The sequence below is a fragment of the Oryzias latipes genome, chromosome 14, assembly GCF_053564925.1.
Source record: "Oryzias latipes strain Hd-rR chromosome 14, Olatipes_Hd-rR_3.1".
Lineage (NCBI taxonomy): Eukaryota > Metazoa > Chordata > Actinopteri > Beloniformes > Adrianichthyidae > Oryzias > Oryzias latipes.
The window spans coordinates 13,084,261-13,106,625 of record NC_136250.1 but is presented as its reverse complement, the minus strand read 5'-3'; the positions used below and the strand labels follow the sequence as shown (position 1 = coordinate 13,106,625).

Sequence of the window (22,365 nt, the reverse complement as noted above, 5' to 3'; positions counted from 1 at the left end):
TGAAAAATAATCCTCAACTTTCTCAATAGTGTGGAATGTGTGCGGTGCTGTGCTGTGATTCAGTTCAGGCTTCGGAAAAAGTCTCTTGAAATGATCTTACCAAGGGTTTAGTGATTTTATTTTTTACAATTTTTTGTTTTTAAAAAATGTTAAGAAGGAAAAGAAAAAGCTGTTTGGATTGAATCCCCTGCACTGTAGACAAAGGGGGGGGTTACACAGAAAAGGAGGAAAAAAAGGACAATTTTGGAAGAACAGACCTTCACACACCATCAGTCCGATCCGATTTAATTTAATCCAATCCAAACTATCCAATCGGAATTCAAGTCGAATCAAATTCTTCAGCCTCTTCCTAAAAACTTATAGTTGGCAGCATATAGGTGGCAAATATATATATATATATATATATACTGTATATATACTGTACTATAACTATATGTATATGAAATTATACTTATTATACTTACCGATAGTTTATACGAAATAAAAAACGTCTTTTCTTAGCTGAGGATCTGACATCTAAGTTTGGCTTTTCTCCTCCAAAATGAAAAATGATCCTATTTATACTCCAGAAGTATTATCAATTTGTCTGATTTCTTGTTTTATAAAGCAGAGACATGATTGAAAAACATTATAATTATCATATAATCAGTAGCTAATGTGTGGAGTAAATAGGATTTCCTGTCAGCAATTACATGTACATGTACATTTGATCTGATTGAAATTGAACTGTGTACATGGGGCCCCAAAAACGTTATATTCTAACAAACGTTTACATCCACCACATGTTCAATCGGAAGAGATCATTTTGCCAGAAACGGGTGTAGAAGAAGAAGCGGCGGAGTTCTGTTCTAAACAAACATGGCTGTAGTTAGCATGAACAGTAGTGAGATCATCTTCTTGGTTTTATTTATTCTTTTTTTAAGTGACTGTTCGCACGTAATTTTCTAAATATGTGCGGCCAGTGCTGAACTTTTTTCTTGGCCACACAGATCCTGAGGAAGTTAGTTTTTTTTGGGTTGCCCTGACGATTAGTTACTTCTAGGGTTAGGTTAATGCGTGCGACCAACAACAACAACATTTAGTCTTGGACCCACGGTAAAGCGCCTTTGGCCTTCGAAGAAGGTGGCAAAACCCTATAAAAGTATACGCCATTTAATATTTACTTAAAATACTTGCAGATAATGTGTGTTTTGGCCACATGTACACATAAAATCAGCTTTTATTTTTTTCCAGACATGATTGGTAACACAAATTCACTGTTTGCACGGTTTTTTCAGGACTGCTCGAGGTGCAGGGTGACATTTCTGCATTCAAAAGCCGCCTCCAGAGCTCTCATACCATCCCGAAGCTGCTCCTCTGCTGGCAGACACGATTCTCTTGAGTCCGGCAGGAGCAGCTGGTCCTGTTGGCGCTCCAAAGTCTCCTCCAGAGTGCACACCGACCACGCATGACGTAAAAGCCAGTGCGGTAAGGAACCACAATCACAATAAGTTATTTGGATGCACCACAATCGGATCAACAGTATTTCAAATGGCGTGTTTACATAAAGCATTCATTTTATTCTTTACAAAAAGACTTTTATTCCGGAAAAAGAAAATTACAATCAATTTACACAAGAAGACAGGAAATTCAGTTGCTTTATTCCGTTTTATTGTTTCTTTACATCTCCAATTTACAGAAGTGTTATAAGAGAAGATGACCAAAAGGCACAAATTCACAATAAAATAAAGAAAATGGGAGACCAGATAACAGGAGTGAGGAAGATTTAAAAACATATGGGGGGATATGGAAATATTTGGTTTCCTTATACTCTGATTAGAAATTACAGAAATCTATCAACAGATTTTTATGAGACTGTCTCTGGCAAAACGTGTTCTCTCGCATGTTCAGGCTCCTAAAACGGATAAAAAACCAACCACATTTGAACATTATTGTTCCCCCTCCGTGAAGCTTAAAAAGTCCAGCAGCTTCATACATTTGATAGAGGTTTCCAGTCGAAAGGAGGGTAAATCCCGAATGCTTTGAAGCTTCGCTGTGTGCTCACCCCAAAGGTTAATAAGCCCGCCATTCCATGTTTTCAGTGAGAGAAGCAAGTGTCGCTCAGAGACTGACAACAGAGATACAACATTCAGAACAAAAATATATTCACACACTGTCCTGCCAAAGGGACGTCTCGTGAAGAAGTAGTCTTCTTCAGTCTCCTTTTTAACTAATGATTGGAATCTTTGAAATGTCTTCACATACTAGACATTTTCACCTCTGGGCGTCACGTCGGTCAAGGAGGGCTTTGTGCACGTTTGACAGGACAGTTTCATCTATATATGTGTGTTCATCTACATTAATTGATTTCTTATTTACAAGGTCAGTACATCCACAGATCTTCATGGTTTGATTGGTAGCCTCACAGACACGGAGCAAGATGGTTGATGGAGAAGAGATGGAGGGGGTTGAACTTTTAGGGTCAGCTGTGTTTTCCAACAGAAAATGGGTTTTGTTCGGGGGAAATAATTATAAAGATGCATCATAAATGTTAAAAAAATGTATTTTTAGCATTATCATCTTCTACCAGGTGTCAAACTGTGCAAAAATAAATAAATAAATAACCTCTGTTCCTCTCTCGAAGGAACAAACCTCATTGAAATATTAGGAAAGTTCTGAAGTCCATGAGAAGTTAGTCATGAATCTTTCCAAACCGACCATATTTTCCGCATTATGAGGCATTCTCAAAAGTCCCATCTTTTTGTGCAGCGTGTTTCATGATCCATAGCGCCTAACGTATGGGTTAATTTTGGTTGTGTTTAATGATGTTGAAGCGATTTGCAGAGGTACCTACCGCTCTGTCGAAATGTCAGTCTGTTATTTCAAGAGTTTCAGCATTATTTTAATCGTGCTTTTTTTTATGCGTTACTAACAGGTTTAGGAGTCAGTCACCAGTCTGTTTTTTTAATGTCTTGCAAACGTAGTTTGGAGGTAAAGGTTTTTGTAAATAGTAGGGACCACAAGCCACCAGAGATAAAAGTTGGTGACCAAAAATGATAAAGCTTTCAAGTCAGAACAGAGATAAATAAAACAGCCCTAAAATTAAGAAAGTTATTATTATTTTATATCTTGCTGATTGCCTTTCTTTAACGGATAGAAATCAATGGGAAAACCTGAGATACATGAAGGTTATTTTTGTCATTTTCAATGCCACATCGTCTCTATCTGTGCTCTAAACACCATCATTTTGTCACAAGATTTTATTCAATTTGTATTATTTTTTAGAAGATAGTTAAATTTCTGTTATTACATGTTTTGAGTCTGCCCAGTGCAGTTTACTATTCTCGATTAAGGGCTTGAACCTGTGACCACTTCTTACCGTGCTCAATAACATTGTTCGTCACGATGTGACGTGTAGGACTCGGGTCTGCAACGACAAACGTTTCATCAAGTTTCCTCAATGTTTTTATGGAGTGGTTTTGGGGGACCTAATGTCTAATTATCCTAAGTTTGATACGTCTTTGTATGAATGGATAACTGCTGCTTGTACTGTTTTGTGCATTATTTTTCATTTGAGTGCTTACAATAAATCATTTCAAATCAAATCAAATCAAATCTTGTACCTTTAACGAAGCTGTGATATCCAACCAAAGACATGAGAAAGCTGCCGTGGGCTCACAAATGTTCGCTAAGTCCACTGTAAATTTTCCAATGCAGAAACCTAGTTCTTGAAGTGAACATGCACAAACGGCATGTGCGTTGACACCTTTTGCGGTACCTATAAATAGGCTAACATGGCTAACATGTAGCGGTGTGCGACTGTCTTTTCAATGCTTTACTAACAAGGTCAGAAGTTGGCATAGTCACAGTAACTTTTGTTTTATCTTTGTCTGTCTGTTTTTTTACGTCTTGGAAACAAGGTTGGGAGCTATTGTAAAAACGCAAACGATGCTAACGTGTAGCGGTGTCGGACTGTGTTTTTTTGAGTTAGCATAGTCCCGGTAAAGTTTGTTTAAGTGGTATCAGCTTTCTTTACATCTTGCAAACTTGTTTGGGAGTTATGGGAAACGCTTTTAGGGATGCTAACATGGCTAAAATGTAATGTTTCCCAAATAAGGTTTAGAGTTACTGTGAATGGGTCAGTGTGCCATATATATGACATCGTTTTAAAAATAGACAATTCATTGACAGTGTGTCTTATAGTTTGTCTTATAATGCGCCCTATAGTGCAGAAAATACAGTACCTCTAATGCCGCCTTAAATTTTCAGAGTTTGAGCTCTTCGATGTCTAATAATGCCAGAAAAGAAGCGCTCAATCGGAACCGATTCTTTCTTTTTTTTTTTAAAGGCTAACATTCAATCTGACTCCAAATACTTGTGCAGGATTATCCTTTTCAAAAATAAATTTTTACATATATATAAGTGTATTTCTACAAATAAAAATAAATAGATGTTTTTAATTTAATATTATTTACAGGCAAAATCTGAATTTATATCAATTAATTGGGGAAATATGATCATCTTTAGGGCTGTCAATGCAGGAACTATGGGAACCGAAGGCCATGAATCAATGCGTGATTGGATTTTTAAAATAACATTTAAGGGTTTCGTAAAGTAGAATAACTGAAAACAAAAGAGGCCGAGACGACATGAAGGAGAAGGAGCGGAAAATGTCTAGTGTTCCTTTTTTTTGTTTTTGTTTTTTTTAACCCGGCTTAGCACCATCTCTCCTCAAAGATGCACTATTGTGTGTAACTCAGATACATTCATTCACACTCAACAAAAAACACAACACACTAATGCTTCAGATCGAAGAAAGAAAAATCACCTCATGTAAAGACGTATGAGATCAAACCAGCGCTTTAAAAAAGTTGTTCCTCCACAGCGTAGCTGCTCTTCAGCTAGACCTCTGCTTTGCTAATACTGAGCTCACAGAACAGAAGAGTCTGATAAAATCACCATGAAAAAGAGACCATCATGTCATGACAGTTATTGCTATTGCTGGATAAGACCATTTATCCACTGGAGATTACCTAACAGGCAACAGGACGAGGGATTTCAATGCCAAAGATTTCACAGGTTCATGGCGCTTTTTGTCGTCGCCGCACGTTCGTGTTGCATTTCCACATTTTCCGTCACTGCCTGTTCAAGAAGCAGTGAAATCATTACTGAGGAGCTAAAACGGATGAGTTGTTTTTCTCTTTTTTTGTTTTTAAATGGCTGCAAAAACCTTACAACGCCACAGAAACAAACACACAAGCACACCAACACACTAACATAAGCGTGCACAGGCACACGGACTCATGGAGCAGCAGAAAAAGGTTAACAAACGCCGCAGCATGTGAAAGCAGTTCCGGGGAGAGGAGAGGATTTCCTTTCTGCTCGGTCAGAACAGAAGCGTCGAGCAGTTTCTAAGCTCGGGAATTGATTTTGAAAAGCAAAACTCAAATCCTGCGTACTACGAGCACACACAGACACACACTCACACAAAAGAATAACAAAATCTGGACAAAAAAGAGGAAATGAGAAGAAACATACAAATAAACCTATAGAACGTGATTTAAAAATTGCTTTGTGTATCTGTGTGTGTGTGCATACAATTCCCCTCCCCTCTTAAACTATATATTTATATACACTGTTTGTATATCTCAAGTAGATAAATTATACTATTCTCTGTAGTTCAGGATAAGCAGAGAGAGAAGAAGAGGAACAACTGACAAGATCTATGCCGAAGGCATCAGAGTATACATTTGGACACAAATCAAGTAAAGAACAGATGGGCCTTAAGGATGGAAGGATGGAAGTGGAAGAGATCTGCTGAATACTGGGAGGGTGTTGGGTCCAGATCCTCGAATACCAGATTCTACAGCTGGAGGTGGGTTTTGGAGCAGCCAGTCAGATGTTGAGACAGTTGAGATAAAGGAGGATGTGAATCCGCTGGTGTCTGGGTATTCTGGTCTGGAATGCAAGACACAAACAGAGAGTGACATCATCAACCAACGTCATGGCCTCAAACAGCCTGAAAGGTTGGCCAATTGGAGAAAAAAGGGGGGCGGCGTTAGAATAAGCTTTCCGCTGAACCCTAAAATTTCTAAATTATAAAAACAAAAACAATTTAAATCAAATCACAAGCTGCTTAACTGATTGTGTAGTTTTGATGTCAAATATAAATATCGTTTTGGTAACACATCAATAAATAGTCTACTTTTAAAACCAAAATATAAGACGCATTAAGCATTGTTCTTTTCTTTTTTCATTTTATGTTTTTATTTAGATTTTAAGTTTTGAGTTTTTGAGAGTTTGAAATATCAAGAGAAAACGTGATCGCCGTGCCTCCCCAGAACGAGGAACGCCTTTGGCTGCAAACTAAAAAAATTCAACTCACCGGATCTGCAGCAGCGTTCACGGTCCAACACAAGCTCAGTCCTCTAAAGCCACCATCCCTTTCACTGGGTCTTTTACCCTCATCTAGCGCAGAGAACAGAAGGGACGTCAGTTTCACAAAAGTGCTCTGGTGTCAGGCTGACTCAACGTTGGCGTGCCTCGTCCAGCTCCTTGCGTGTCTCCTCCTCCATGCGGCGGATGTCTTCCATGTTCAGTTCGATCCACTTGTCGATCCAGCAGAACAGCTGACGGTGAAAATTAGTGAACAAGCGCTTCTCTTGCTGCCAAGCAAACGAAAGACAAAAAAGAAAAAAAACAAGGTTGTGATTTGGCCTGCAGAAGCTGTTTTTAACTGCAGAGATTTGCGATCAAAGGCTGGTGCAGCGTAATAAATAATGCATTCATTTCATCCTGTTTGTAATGAAACAGCTGGAGGTTAATCTATTGTGTGCAGTAAGAATAACACTTTGGGTGTTAAACTGTTGGCCAAGTAGTTTGTCCAGGCCTTTGTCCAGCAGGTCAACAGAAGCATGTCATGTTAAAGGTTCAACTTGCAAAACAAACCTTTTGAATGAAGTTCTCTACTTTATTTTGCAGGCCCCACCACTTGAATTTGACAGTGACCAGTTTGTAGGCACACATGTGAGGGCAGTCTTTCTTGTTGGGAAGCTCCTTCTGCATGTGGACACAGACAAATGCATTCATCTTTAGGTAATCATGCAGGAGCCATTGCATAAAACAAACAGAAAACGCAACGTGTTCGACCTTCACTGAGCCAACACGTTTATCTATTTTTGTTGTTAAAAAGTACCAACAAATCGACTGTACAGTTGGAAGAGGCTTGATGTGACATTTGGAGGCGGTGCAAATCTAGTGAATCTCCAGGCAAACACTTTGTGTGTAGAGCTTGAAAATGGTCTTAAAAACTTGTGAAGCTACGTGCAAACACAACGCAGAAGCCCAACAAAAACACACAGTCACATAGACTTTGCATAGGAAGTGGCTGCTTGGACGCGCGTTGCCGAGGGCGATGAGAATGTTGCTTAACAGTCAGGCTGGGCACTTACCACTTGAACCGCACTAACGGGCTCCTTGTCTCTTTGCACAAAGTTTGGGGTACAACACACCTGCGTCTCACCTACTTCATCTTTACTTACCCTTACGTGTTGGTTACGCGTTATTGCTACGACCGGTCGCCGCAGCATGCCCATAGAAAAAAAGTTTGCATGAACATTTTGGCTCCACAGGTTCACCAAGAGGTCTACAACCTTGATATTTCCTACCGACCCACTGCATGCCCCAGGTTTGCCCGTGTTTCACCCGCAGACAACACGTATCAATTCAAAGCCGCAATTGTGAAATGTCAACTTAGTGATTTGTTCATTACATTCTATACCTTCCAGTCTGGTCCAAGAGGCCCTCGGGCTGTCTTTGTTGACTTAAACTTGCAGGGATCCTCTTCTGGTTTGTAGTCCTAAAATGAGAAAACATGAACAATATGAAGGTGATTTGTAAGGTAATAGAGGTGCACAAAGACTTTACACACACACATTTATGTACCTTTGGCTCTACTTGACTTCTGTCGGCGATGTCAATATAGACTACATCCACCTTCTTCCAGGTTTCCGCATCCAAACCGTGTACCTGAAAAAGATTTATTCTTAGACGAGCTTATTCCAAAATCTACAGCTTGAGATCGTCCATCTTTACGAACGTTTTCCTGGTGACCCATGTCAGGTTTGTGCCATGTCTCGATCTTGATCAGGAAGTTATCTTTCATGTACTCGTTCTGCACAGAAAAGACAAGGAGTTCTGAGTGAAACAGAGACTCTCAAAAGCCCAAAAAGACGTATCCTGCTTGAAGTAGGTCAGTAGCTCGCTCTCGTGCCAGCACACTAAAACGTGTAAACACAGAATCAAGATGTCTAACCTTAGTTGTGCAGCTGTGTCACTCAAAGAGATCATATTTCCCTCTCAGCTTTCAGGTTAACTGGCTCACTCTTTGTGCAATAAATGAGTACAATAAAGACTTTTTTAAATGTCTAACCTACTTAAGCAAAAAAGAAAAAAGAGAAAATACTTACTGTGATAACTGAAGATCCAGGTGAAAAGCAGGAAGAACAAACACAAAGTGAGTAGAGTTTAAAAACAGATGGGATATTTATAATTTTTAAATTCAAACTTTGAACGTTAGCAGAAGAATTGTGGTCACAATGTTGTGCTTTTGTAGACTTTGTCTTCAGCTGACATTAGTGTGTGACAGATGGTTCTGCAGAGTGTATCGCAGCCCGAAAGGCTCAAATGTTAGAAAGGCTCTTCTGACTGAATGTATAGTAAATTATTTAAGTGCTCCTTCAAAGGTGAAAGAGACGACCAGAACAAACACGCAGGAGCGACAGGCACCCAGAACCGAAATACTTTGAGTCGCAACTAGGCACATAGCTTTGTTTTAAAAAGATGTGAAACAATAATTAGTACTTTAGTTGAAATATGTACAATTTTAGTGTGCACATTTCTGGCTTGGTGGATGGCATGTATACACACCTGTGCGACAGTATGGATACGCGTTCCAGGCCTTCTCGTGAATGTTGAGAGCCGAAGAAGGAGCCAACATTCTGACAAAGGACGGCACTTTACTTCAGGAAACAGAAGCAAGGACAGAACAAATCTGTTATTGGGATTTAGGTGTTTTCTCTGTTATAAAAACCTCAGGGAAACACTCACACATTTAGCACTAAGAACATTTATGGGTTACACTTCGAAATACTTGCTGAATCATATATTTATTCCAAAACATGAACAGATGTTTACCTTCGTTTGTTCATGTTCCATATATTGGGGGGAAGTCAGTGTGATATATTCCAATTTTTTGTGTGCAACCATTTTTATTTTCAATATTATCATTATTATTATTATTGTTATTATTATTATTATTATATTTAACCCAAAAAAACATTGGCTGATGTTAGTTAAAGGTTTAGTGAAGCAAAAGTGCACAGAACTGTCAAGTGGTCACAATCAAACTTTATTTTAATACTTTTTTAGGGAATATTCCACATAAAAGCATCTAAAAAGTGATAAATGCACTGTTTGCTTGCAGCTAACCGTAGCCAACCTCTAGCTAATTCTAGCGAAGTTGTGAAAGTTTATGTTTAGCTGCGACATTGATTAGACTTAAAACAGTATATTTTATCAAACTTTACTAATAATTTAGTTACATTTTGATCTTTTGATTTAAAGTTTTAATATTTCAGGATACATATGTACTATTTAACATAAAAGCATCTAAAAAGTATGAAATGCACTGTTTGCATGCAGCTAACCTGAGCTAACGGTTAGCTTATTGCAGCAAAGATGTGAGCATTTAATGTCTTGTTAGTAGTTAGCTATCATACTCTTAAGTAATCAGATAACAAGCCAAACTGGGGTAATGTAAGAGCTCTTAACAAAACGCTGATAAAGACTGGAATCAATAGACAAATGAATGAATTCTTTCCTGGTGAACTTTCTATGAACTGCCTCTCTATCCTTTGAAAAGTGCATTTTTATCGTACTCATCTGACTTTTTCCATTCCAGGATACACTGAACCACTATCTCTATCCCTGTCTTGGTCCATAAATGATTGATTTTTTTATATTATAATGTTTTTTCACCATAACACACATAACACAAAGTTTTGTTTATCAGGGGGACCATGGAGGACATGGAGGGTCGAACTGCATGACAAATGGCCGCCGCCTCATAACCATCTGCTTCCCCATCCTTCCCCATAAACCGCTTACCTTTGCAAATGGTAGATTTTGTGTGTGTACTGCCCCTTCTCCCCTTCTTTCTCATAGGGCTCATTTTTTAGCACCTCCACTCCTTCACCTCCACCCGTCTCATTCTTGCTGGCTTCAGCCACTGAGTACAGTTGGCCAACCTGGTACTGAAAAGTCAAAAAAAAAAAAAAGAATTTTGAGAGAAATAAGAAAGTTGGTCTCAATTTTCCCCAAAACTTACAATAATTCACCTTTATTTTGTCAAAATTGACCCGTTGTCACGCTTGAAAATGGGTCAATTTTGAGCCAAACACAATGTAAGGGTTAAGCATGCTTATGCATTTTACTATCTTCATTTTTATTTATCGGACCTTTAAACAAACTCATTACACATGTTCTAATACATTTCCTTTAGTGTTCAATTTGTCTCAAAGGCAACTTCAACAAAAATGTTTTTTGTTTTTTCCCAGCAACTCAATTTCCCTACATCTTACATCCTCCTGATCCCGACTGTACAGTGGCTTCATTCATTACCTAATCGCCTCTAATCTATTATAAAACAACACAAAGGAGGCCCAACACTAATAGGAGCACAAAGGTGTTATTGATCAATGCACTTTGAATTCTTCCATTGTTTCTGCATCATGCTATTTAGTAAAATCTAACTTCGAAAGCACTTTTACTCATTAAAAAGGTATCTATTGGCTTTAATTATTACTAATACTAGTTCTCTATGTAAGTCTTTATGACACGATTGAATAACAGCCTTTGTTTCCAAGTAGCTTAAGTAGTTTGCTGTTATTTAGGATCATGAAGAAAGAGCTCAAAGAGGGAACAAAGAGGCTTTCACATGGAAAATGTAACATGGCAGAAAAAACGAGTTATGCTCACTGAAAACTGTGCCCAATCTAAATAAATTTTACCCATCAATGGGATAAGAATTTATACAGAAAGGAAGTTTGACATGAACTGTGGGAGTTTTTGAAGAGATGGATGGGAAACGGAGTGCTCACTAGCACTAGCAGACTGAAAATTCCCATTTTTTAGGCTGATACGATCGAAAGAGAATAAAAGATTCCTGACAGACAGAAAATGAACTTTTCTATTCATTCTTTCTACATTGAAACCATGTTTTTGTTTATTTCTTTTGATCCGGTTGGACTGTAACATTGTCAGGGAGGGAGCCCAAATACTCTTCATCACAAACCATTATTCGTTATGAAGTCACAGGCTTGTATTGCGATTTTGCTGGAGCCAGGCAGATAAATCTTATATGGTTGTGTGACTACACTCTTTAGGGAGGACAGAGGTGGAGCAGAGGTAGTACAGAATGTAACACCATCATAGTAAAATGCAAACTGAAACTTACTTCTTCCACAGAGATGGGTAGAATCACTCGACTGGAAAAGAAAAACAGAAAAAAGGGGAATTTCTTTAAAAAGTTGAATATTAACAAACTTTATAAATTCCAGACAATGAAAAATGCATTTTCGATCAAAAAAAGAGGACAGATTTGGTGTTAGAATGCAGGATTACCACATTTTAACACCCATCATAGACTTTTTACTTTTTATTTTGTTTTATTTTACAGGCTTTGAGTATGTTCTTAATTATTCTTAGACCCACAACATACAAAAATAGACACTTTAATTAAATGCACATCACTCAATTGACGGCAAAGGGTACATTCCTTTCAAGTTGGATCATTTCAGCTTTTCACTTGTCATTATACAAGCCTAAGAAAAAACAGAAATGTTTGGGGTTTATATCTATAGAGAAAGGTGTTTTTTTTTTAATTGTTTTTATGTTCTGTTGAAAAGATCATTTAAAAACTAATGACTAGCAAATAGTACATCGTTGTGAAAACTCTGCAATGTTGCTTTAGTAATAAGAAGCCGTCGTCATTTCTTTGCATATAAAACAAGAAAATTCACCATAAAGCAATGATGAACAACTTTGTTAGTGACAATTTGCTGAATTTCCCTTCTCTCAAACACCCACGCATATATCACCACAGACGTGTGTGTGTACATGCAAATCCATGCTCTACATCTGGGATGTTGTCGTCCCGGCTTAAGCCCAGTTCTAATAGCTGCCCTTTGTGCATCTAATGCAACGTAACAAACACTGTTCTGCTCTTGACTGATTCTTTATTTGCTCAGGTTCTTGTAATCCTGTTTCTCTTTTGGCTTTTTCCCATCAGGGGTCGCCACAGCGAACAAGTCGCATGGAAAACTTGGCACTGTTTTTTACGCCGGATGCCCTTCCTGACGCAACCTTCTCAAAGCAACCGGGCTTGGGACCGGCACAGAGGTAGAGAAGGGAACAGGTAGCAGCCTGGATTCGAACCTGGGTTTCACGGATGGAAGGCGCCGCAAACCAGCACGAGCTAAAGCCACTCCAATGAAAATTGTGTTTTTGACACAGAAATTTTCCTGATGATGGAGGACATATATAAAGAAAATTAATCTTAAAATTGCATTTTTGAGTATATTTTAATTCGGATTGTTGTAAATCAGGAGCAGATGGAAAAAAAATGCAGTTGGAAAAAGATCAGACTGTGACATAGCGAGTACGGCGAGCGGGCCACAAGCTCCCTGCTCTGCTCCATTCTGATGCATCCACAGACGACCAGATCTATAGACGTCTTTGTTTTCCTCGTCTGATCTGGCATTTGGCTCCAAACTGTTGGCTCCAAACTTCCATATTGCTCCCACTTTACCTACAACTGAGTAATGTTAGGTTGGGCCGTAAACTAGCGGGAGAGCATGTAAACAGAGAAGTCTCAGCCACGGGGAGGGGAAAGGGGGTTGTTCCAACCACCTGCCCTCACACACAGAGGTGAATTTCTAACAAACTACTGCCACTCTGCAGAAACTATATTCTACAAAACATCCCAAGTGTTTTGATTTTGGCTAAAAACAGCATAATAATATTAATAAAAAAGACTTTTAAAATAGATCAAAAGATGATCGGAGTGGATCTTTAACGCTAAATGCAATCCGAATCCGACTCTTGACTGGAATACCAGATAGATTGAATATATTCCATGAAATAATCTTGCAAAATAAATAATGTTCGCGCGACATTGGTGTAATTTAATTTAGTGAGCAGAAACAAAACACCTCCCAACGTTTTGCTTTTGGCCTCCTCGTATCTCCTTTGCCTAAAAAGATCAGGTGTCAATGTTGTCTCAAAAAAAGCAAATTGTTCTTTTATTTTTTTTCCATCTACTTGTGTTGTATCAGTCCTTATAAAACAAAAGTTTAATGTTACAATTCAAAGCTTATTGATAACTTGGACCAATGTGGGTCAGTGGTTCAGGGGAGCTGTCCTGGTCCGGCATGGATCAATTCTCTTGACCGCCTGAGCCTTGATGTGTGTTTCCAGCTCTGTCTAAGTGCCGTCAGCCCTCCATCGTGACCATTTTTAATCACTTTTCACACCGACTGCCGAGGCTGTTAATCGCTGCACATATCCAGTCGTGCCATCTCTCTGATACTGTAGCCTTTTTTTTTCTTTTTTTTTTTGGTGATGGACCATTTATTGATTGAAACCATTTTAAAGGAAAGGGATCAAGACAGTAATTGGTGTAAAGGAATAGGGTTGTATATCACTGCCACTTTGCCGAATCGATTTGGTTCCACAAGGTCACGACTGGATTTGACATTTGATTCAATGATGAATTGTTTTTTTTATATATTAATTTACATTTCTCAACCCAATTAGAAATAAAAAAAAGACTAATTTAATTAAAAAACAAAAAAGGCATTCAAATATCAATCTGCACGTTTTAAGAATCCATCTGCAACCTTTTAAAACTCAGCTTTATGAAAAAATGGCATAAGAATAATAAGCAACATCTTATTAAGGTGAAAAACTTTTTTAGCACTTTTTTTGGAGATAAAATCGAATTGATGCATGAAAATCAAGCAATTAGTACAAAATGTGATCTTTTTTCCCCAGTGTGATCTCAATGTTCTGATCTCATTTCACATATAGGCCTCATCAGAATTCAGACCCCCCCCCCCGCTAAAACAACCTGTTCAAAAAAATCCTCCACATCCCGCAGAGGCCTGACATCCACCCTAAACCCCTTCCTCCACCTGTCTTCTCCTTCAGCTGATGCAAGCATCCCTTCATCCTGGGACATTCTGCTTCCTTCATCCCCCCCGGCCGGAGCTGAGCGCGCGCGGGACTGCGCTCCATGGTGGCGCGTTTCACCTTCACCATGGCGCATCAATAACATGGCCTCACTGGCACGGCACGGCACGGCGGCGCCCGGCTTATGCCCCTCAGCTGTTATTTTAGACGCACAGAAAGCGGAATTTAGACCTGGGAGTGGATGTGAAGGCTGGGAATGGGATACGTGACGGTGAAGGGCATCGGCGGATGCTGATGCAACCACACAGCGCCGCTGCTTTTCCTTTTTTTTTAATCATCCAGATTTATGAAATGACAGATTTCGAACATAAAGTCCTGAAAATTGAGATCTCCCCCAACCCGCTGCTGTAAATCCCCCTCTCGGGCAACGATGTCAGCGCAAAGAGCGCATCGAACGCGCGTCCGGACGCGGACGGACACTTACTATTCCTTTATCAGCATTTTTTTTTTTTAGTTGTGTGGCTCCGGGAGGTTCTGATCCAGAAGACTCCGCTGCAAGCACGTCCAGAATCAGGCTTGGATCGCTTCTTCTTTCCCAGCTCTTCTCTCTATGTCATCCTACCTCCACTGTCGCCTATTTTCTCCAAATTCACTTCCTGATCAGAGCCGCGGCGCGGCGTTGCTGTTACGCTCAGAGGCCTGAGAAGACGAGGAGGAGGAGGAGGAGGAGGAGGAGGAGGAGGATGAAGAAGGAGGAGGTGGACTATTGGTCCACCCGGGGAGTGGTCATGAGGGGTCTCAATCCTTTCAGTTTAAAAATAAAAAAAAGATCATTTTAGAAGAAACGAGCAAAAAATTATGATCACATTCTAGTCAAAAACGGCGAATTTTGTTAACGTGTGTCAAAAAACAGTAGAAACATTTAGATGCAAACTTAATTGTTAAGTTTCTTTCAGAAAAACTGTTCAATTTGGGATTCATTTTTATTTTTTAGGAGCAACCCGTCCTGTGTCATTCCTGTCATGCAGCACGTCACAATGCCGGCATGTATGGCAAGCAAAAGATGTCATAGATCACCTCTGACAGTGTATGTCACTGGACACATTGACCCCTCCTCTCTTGAGCTTCAAATAGGAAGTGTCTGCTGGCATCAAGAAGCCAACATCTTCTATTGAGAAATGAGCAGCTATTACTCAGTCATTCTAACCGTTCTTTTTCTGATACCCTTTTTTGCTAATCCCAATTTTTTTTCCTATTTTCTCTTTATCGCAAATTATTCAAGTCATAAACTGACCAATAAGATGCCTCAGTTAAAGCATGTGGTGCCCGCTGGCTCCGCCCTAAACATTCAACTGACAGATTCCCCAGAACCGCTTATGGTGGAAGGGGTGTGGACTACGAACAAGCTTATTCATGACTGGCGACGGTAGTTACACTAGAAATGTAACTAAATCAGACCAATCACTGTTACCTGGAGTCATCTGGCCCCAAATGGTGGTGTAGGTACCATAACCATTCGGCCTGTAATAACCGTTCGGGGTCCTTTCGACTGATGATAACGTCACACTCCGGTAGCACCACTTGGACAAACTACGTAGCGTGGAGATCTGCTCGGGCTCTACGTATTTTCATTTCACATTTCCTTTTGTAACCCAAAGTACTTTTCCCTCATAAGTTGTGTCTGACATTATTCTTTTAGTGTTTATAGAGAGATTTTGACACAACCCACTTTGTAAAAAGATCTGTGTGTCATGTGCGGGGAAGGCTCGAGAGCCGGTAGGACCCAGGCGCAGAGACGGGAGGCAAACGGGTTCAAGGACTAGAGGGTTTAATGTCCAACAAACAAAAGGCGCTGCAGAGCAGGATGACAAAAAACAAAACAAAAACTCACTGTGGCGTGGCGAGGGACATGAAATGAGGACGCTAGACAGGAATGACGTGAAACACACAACCAGAAGTTAATGGACCAGCACAGGAGGAAGGCAGAGACAGAACTTATATACAGACAGGGCAGACAAGACACAGGTGAACACAATCAGGGCAGATGGGGACCAAAGGAAGTAAAACTCACAACACAAGACAAGACAGGAAACCTTTCAAAATAAAACAGGAAACAGAACTTAACCATGACAGAACAAGACAGAAAGCAAAAAACCAAAACCAAAAACCAATACAAAAGAAACTCAAACCATGACAGTACCCCCCCCTCAAGGAACCGCTCCGAGGTTCCCAAAGTCAACTGAGGGGGGGGCCCCGGAGGTCAAACCTCGACGGGCATAAGAGTCCAAGGAGTCAGGCGGACGGCCGGGGGTCCGCGCCGTCCGGCGAGGCAGGTCCGGAGGACGGCCGGGGTTCCGCGCCGTCCGGCGAGGCAGGTCCGGAGGACGGCCGGGGTTCCGCCCCGTCCGGCGAGGCAGGTCCGGAGGACGGCCGGGGTTCCGCCCCGTCCGGCGAGGCAGGTCCGGAGGACGGCCGGGGTTCCGCGCCGTCCGGCGAGGCAGGTCCGGAGTCCGGCTTGGAGTCCGGCTTGGAGTCCGGCTTGGAGTCCGGCTTGGAGTCCGGCTTGGAGTCCGGCTTGGAGTCCGGCTTGGAGTCCGGCTTGGAGTCCGGCTTGGAGTCCGGCTTGGAGTCCGGCTTGGAGTCCGGCTTGGAGTCCGGCTTGGAGTCCGGCTTGGAGTCCGGCTTGGAGTCCGGCTTGGAGTCCGGCTTGGAGTCCGGCTTGGAGTCAGGCTTGGAGTCAGGCTTGGAGTCAGGCTTGGAGTCAGGCTTGGAGTCAGGCTTGGAGTCAGGCTTGGAGTCAGGCTTGGAGTCAGGCTTGGAGTCAGGCTTGGAGTCAGGCTTGGAGTCAGGCTTGGAGTCAGGCTTGGAGTCAGGCTTGGAGTCAGGCTTGGAGTCAGGCTTGGAGTCAGGCTTGGAGTCAGGCTTGGAGTCAGGCTTGGAGTCAGGCATGGAGTCAGGCATGGAGTCAGGCATGGAGTCAGGCATGGAGTCAGGCATGGAGTCAGGCATGGAGTCAGGCATGGAGTCAGGCATGGAGTCCGGCATGGAGTCCGGCATGGAGTCCGGCATGGGGTGGTCGGGCCAGCAGTCAGGCTCTGGCGGGTCGGGCCAGCAGTCAGGCTCTGGCGGGTCGGGCCAGCAGTCAGGCTCTGGCGGGTCGGGCCAGCAGTCAGGCTCTGGCGGGTCGGGCCAGCAGTCAGGCTCTGGCGGGTCGGGCCAGCAGTCAGGCTCTGGCGGGTCGGGCCAGCAGTCAGGCTCTGGCGGGTCGGGCCAGCCAGTGGAAGCGGGGACCGGTCGGGGTTCAGGCGGCACCCCTCTGGGAGCCGGAACGGGTAGGGGCGCAGGCGGCACCCCCCTGGGAGCTGGGACGGGTCGGGGCGCAGGCGGCACCCCCCTGGGAGCTGGGACGGGTCGGGGTGCAGGCGGCACCCCCCTGGGAGCTGGGACTGGTCGGGGTGCGTCCGGGACCACCACTGGGCGTGGCTGTGGTGCGTCCGGGACCACCACTGGGCGTGGCTGTGGTGCGTCCGGGACCACCACTGAACGTGGCTGTGGCGCGTCCGGGACCACCACTGAACGTGGCTGTGGGGGACGGCGGGGACGACGGCGACGTCGACCCCCCCTCATGGCGAGACGGCTCCCAGTGTAGTCCGGGCGGCCCCCACTCCAGGGAGATGAGGAAAACTGGGCCTGATCAAAGATCCAAAAGGTTCTAGTCCTTTCCGCTTCCTGGCAGTAAGCCTCTAGGAGCTGCATGTCCCGCTCTGCTGGGTCCAAAAAATATGGCTGGTCCATTCTGTCATGTGCGGGGAAGGCTCGAGAGCCGGTAGGACCCAGGCGCAGAGACGGGAGGCAAACGGGTTCAAGGACTAGAGGGTTTAATGTCCAACAAACAAAAGGCGCTGCAGAGCAGGATGACAAAAAAACAAAACAAAAACTCACTGTGGCGTGGCGAGGGACATGAAATGAGGACGCTAGACAGGAATGACGTGAAACACACAACCAGAAGTTAATGGACCAGCACAGGAGGAAGGCAGAGACAGAACTTATATACAGACAGGGCAGACAAGACACAGGTGAACACAATCAGGGCAGATGGGGACCAAAGGAAGTAAAACTCACAACACAAGACAAGACAGGAAACCTTTCAAAATAAAACAGGAAACAGAACTTAACCATGACAGAACAAGACAGAAAGCAAAAAACCAAAACCAAAAACCAATACAAAAGAAACTCAAACCATGACACTGTGGCTGTTAGAATCAACCTGCTGCTCCACACTAGAGAACCGTCTCTCTGAGCAGAGCAGCTGGAGTCTAGTAGCTTCGTGTTCGCAGGCAGGGAAGGTGCTTTGTTATAGTCCGCAGTCCGTTCGGCTGCAATGCACTTAATAATAATCATATTAAAAGCACGTTTAGAAGATAATCTCACTCTGTGTCGGAGCTCTGTTTGTTTACAACGGACCGCATAATATCTTTTTCTATGGTAGTATCATGACCAATCACTATCTGAAACATCATCGGACCAACGGACAGCCAATCACATAATGTGACGTCAGCACTAGTCGAAGACCAGGAACGGTTGGTGCAGGCTGAATGGTTATGGTTCCTACAGCAGCACCTGTATCGAGGGGAAATTGCAACTGAATTGCCTTCATTTCACTGGAGCGCAGGTAAGCCATTTTCGACGGATGACGTCACACCCGCTTTGTCCAGCGATAGCTACTGTCTGTGGGTAAAATGCTGGACGCCGTTTCGGTGATTTATTATATCTATCGCTTGCCATAGAAGAGAGACGTCAGAGCGCAGCTGACGCACTGACGGTCATCCACCATCGCGTTGATGACGGCAGGATTTCGGCTTTTTCTTCAACAAAACCTCCACAGATTGTGATTAACTCCGAAATCCAAGGCTGATTTAAAAAACAACAACAACAACAACCGGAAGTCTCCTGAGCAGCTTTGGCGCCTGCATGATTGTCTTCATGAGCCATGGCGCATTACAGTAATCTGTCGGTCTTTCAGGATGTGCATGGGAGTTATGTAATAACGGTTGCTTTATTTATAGCACATTTGTGTGTGTTAACATCCTCTCCTCCGGGTTTTTTCTGGAAGCCCTTTGATCTCTTGCAGACTAATCTTGTCAGTTTGGTTTTTAATGCCACAATTTTGGCTTTTCATTTGGACGTGTTTTTTTTTTTTTTAAAACCAATTGGATTTTTTTAAAATGAAAAAGGGAATGTCAAAATGACAGAAATCCAATCAAATCCATCTTCGATAATAAAGCACTTTTCATAGGTCACACAAAACAAACGGCTGTACTGAAAATAATATAAAAATAAGCACAATGCTCCAATGATAGAGCCCCCCCCCCCCCTTCCCCAAACCCACACAAGACCCCCCAACCCCTCCCACCCCTCCCCTTCACCAATGGAGATAAACACATGATAAAAAATGTCTGTTAAAAAGTTTTCGGCATCACATGTGTTCATTCTTTTGACACAAAATATAAAAATATTTAAGTTTATTCTTTACAATTTAGCCTCATCTGCTTTAAAAGTGTCTCTCAGTACCTTTATATTATATCTTCTCCGAGCTGCAGCAAGAATCTGTCCTAAAGGCTCATGTTTTTCATCATCTACTTCCTTCCTCTAGTTCAAGTAAACCTCAGCTTGAGAACATTTTCTAAACTGAAAAGTTTCCTCTGCCCTTATTTACAGTTTTTTAGTCTTCCAATCTTGAATATTTAACCTTTTAAACAAAAAAAGCCCTTTCGTCTTTAAGATTAAGCTTCACTATAAAGGCTACATCTCAGGAATCTTGTTAAAATAATTTCAAACAACAATGCAAATGTGTCAGAGGAAAATATAAATTCTCCCAATGGAACTGATTGCACCTTTAACACAAACAAATTTAATCAATAAATCAATTCAAAGCTGTAAAAACAATTTAAGTATAAAGTTTCTTTTTTTTTTTTTTTTGCAAGTGATAGCCAAAGTTGATTGAAAATAAATTGAGCCTAAATGTCTTGTTTTCAGGTAATCCCAGCAGGTCATCTGTTGTTTTATTCCTTTCTTTGTTTTGTCATACTTTGAGTTTAATTCTTCAAGTTTAAGTTCCTGCTATCAAAGCTGCATTTTTTTCACTATAATACATATTTCATTATTTAATACTTCACTAAGCCTTTGATTAATAGTTTCTTGGTTATGCTGTAATCTATGAAAATAGCTTTGCAGGAGCATAAGTTCAATTCAACGAGCAGCTTTCCCAGCCTGCAGATCTGTCCTTGAGTTTCATTCTTATCTCTCTGCTGCTTTGTCCAAATATAATTTCCCCTGAAATGAAGTCTTCTGGGAAATGCTTGTGCTCCTTTTGTTTTTTTTTTGGTTTTTGTTCACTGTTTACCACAGTGAACAAATAATTAAAATAGTGCGTTTTCAATCGAGATGGCAGAAACACTCCAGCATTGCAGAGTGACGGATGTTTCCTTGTAGGTCAGGTGATGCGGGTTGCTGAGGTGTCAAGTGAAAAGCATCAGCTAGAGTGTGGTATCAGGTGTCATAGCAGAACCCTGACAGAGCTGGAGTGATAAACCCGGGTGTGATGACAACATGGCAGGAACATCTGCTCGGGGATCCTGCCAAACACCAAATTAAAGCTGACTTTTTGGACCAAAATCATAAACAGTGTGGTGGACCGAGCAGCGTAAGATAAGGACGGCAATCAACTTTATCAACAATTTTCAAATGTATTTTCAAAACATGTAAATGGGCAAAAATGGGCTCTTAAAAGAGGTCAAAGTAACAAAATTAACTCAAGCTTTAAATTTATCAGAGGACAACTGAACAGACGAACAAACTTACTTAAATTGACCTTCCTGATTGAAAACACAAGGGAACATATATAGTGGCTGATCAGACCAACTACACACACAAGGGGAAACTTGAAAAGACTAAGACAAAATACTGGTTTAGTCCAATTAGCTGCCTGCTGAATATAAGGCCTCTGCTGACTGGCATGCATTGTTGTGTCAGGCCTGACTTGATGGTTCCAGCAGCAGATGGCAGCAGCAGCAGCAATGGTTCCCTCACCACTGGTAACTCAAAGCACAACATCAAATTAATGAAACAAATTATAATAAAGTAAACGTGGTAATACATTTTATGTTCAAACATTTGTGTCATGTTTGAAAAAGAAATCTAAAGGTATATGCAAAAAATTGAAGTGGACGGATAGATGTAGGGTGTGGTGCAGGAGGCTACTGCCCTGATGGGGCGGCAGTGTAGGCAGCCATCACAAACAGGAACAGGGGGTTGCGGAAAAAGATCTGTTTTAAAGCTAAGACTTCATAAAGTTCAAGAAAGCCACAGACGTTACCCGCTCCTGCCCTTTATTCATATGCTGTCACTGGCTGAGCGGCTGCTTCAGGCCCTCCACTGCCAGCCTGGTCAGAGCTTCGCACGATGAATGAATGAAAAAAACACTTTATTCAAAATTGTGGCTTACTGTTGGTTTTATCTCCAAAGCAACCATTTGATATTTTGGTTGCCTGGAGGTGATGAACATGTCTATGTAATTTTTAGAGAAATCGGCTAAAGTAAATCTTTCGATTTCCTTAGCAACCGTGGTTTTTTTGCTTACCAAGTCCTTAATCCTAATATAGTCATGTCTTATTTTATATTGTTTCATTTAGCTTGAATCAGGGATTCATCTATTAAATCTTCACAGTCTCCTGGTAAAAGTGTGCGAGCAACAGGGAAACGCCACTTTTGCGAGCTCACCACGCTAACACCATTCAAAATCTACAACTTTTATTTCCAACTTTTTTACCAATGTAGCTTTCCAGTGATGCTCGAGAAGTTAGGAGGCGATATTTTTTGTCTTAGCATGACTCTAAAGTCATGAATGTTGCTATGTATTTCTGAGCAACTCCGCTCTAACGTAGCTCCACCGGCGACTACTGATGACATCATCAAGTGGGAGTGACGTCGGAATTCGAAGACACTATTTTTCCATAACTCTCCGCTAAACGGGTAGTGGGAAGAAGTCTGATTCGGCCAAAGGTTTCGTTGTTTTCACCGGATGGGCTTGTGTGTCCCAAAAGAAGTGAAAGTCAGAAAAAGAAAGAAATGGAACAG

General features: G+C 41.8%; 1 protein-coding gene across 1 annotated transcript; it reads right to left on the bottom strand.

Moving 5' to 3' along the window:
- Window positions 1-1,633: 1,633 nt before the first annotated feature.
- Window positions 1,634-15,279, bottom strand: pitpnab (phosphatidylinositol transfer protein, alpha b). The gene is made up of 12 exons (XM_023962401.2): window positions 14,714-15,279; window positions 11,495-11,525; window positions 10,147-10,292; window positions 8,908-8,999; window positions 8,448-8,455; window positions 8,078-8,152; window positions 7,924-8,007; window positions 7,760-7,837; window positions 6,928-7,038; window positions 6,522-6,644; window positions 6,365-6,447; window positions 1,634-5,937 (listed from the first exon to the last, which is right to left on the bottom strand). Exons 1-11 carry the CDS (start codon window positions 14,728-14,730, stop codon window positions 6,400-6,402), a joined length of 813 nt encoding a protein of 270 aa, XP_023818169.1. The 5' UTR covers window positions 14,731-15,279; the 3' UTR covers window positions 1,634-5,937; window positions 6,365-6,399.
- Between the last annotated feature and the right edge of the window lie 7,086 nt (window positions 15,280-22,365).

Excerpts from the sequence above, each read along its gene's own strand:
- pitpnab (XM_023962401.2), bottom strand. Across the intron at positions 8,008-8,077 it reads ACATGGGTCACCAGGAAAAC|GTACACGGTTTGGATGCGGA; the intron begins GTTCGTAAAGAT and ends AATCTTTTTCAG. Across the intron at positions 7,039-7,759 it reads CTCTTGGACCAGACTGGAAG|AAGGAGCTTCCCAACAAGAA; the intron begins GTATAGAATGTA and ends GTCCACATGCAG.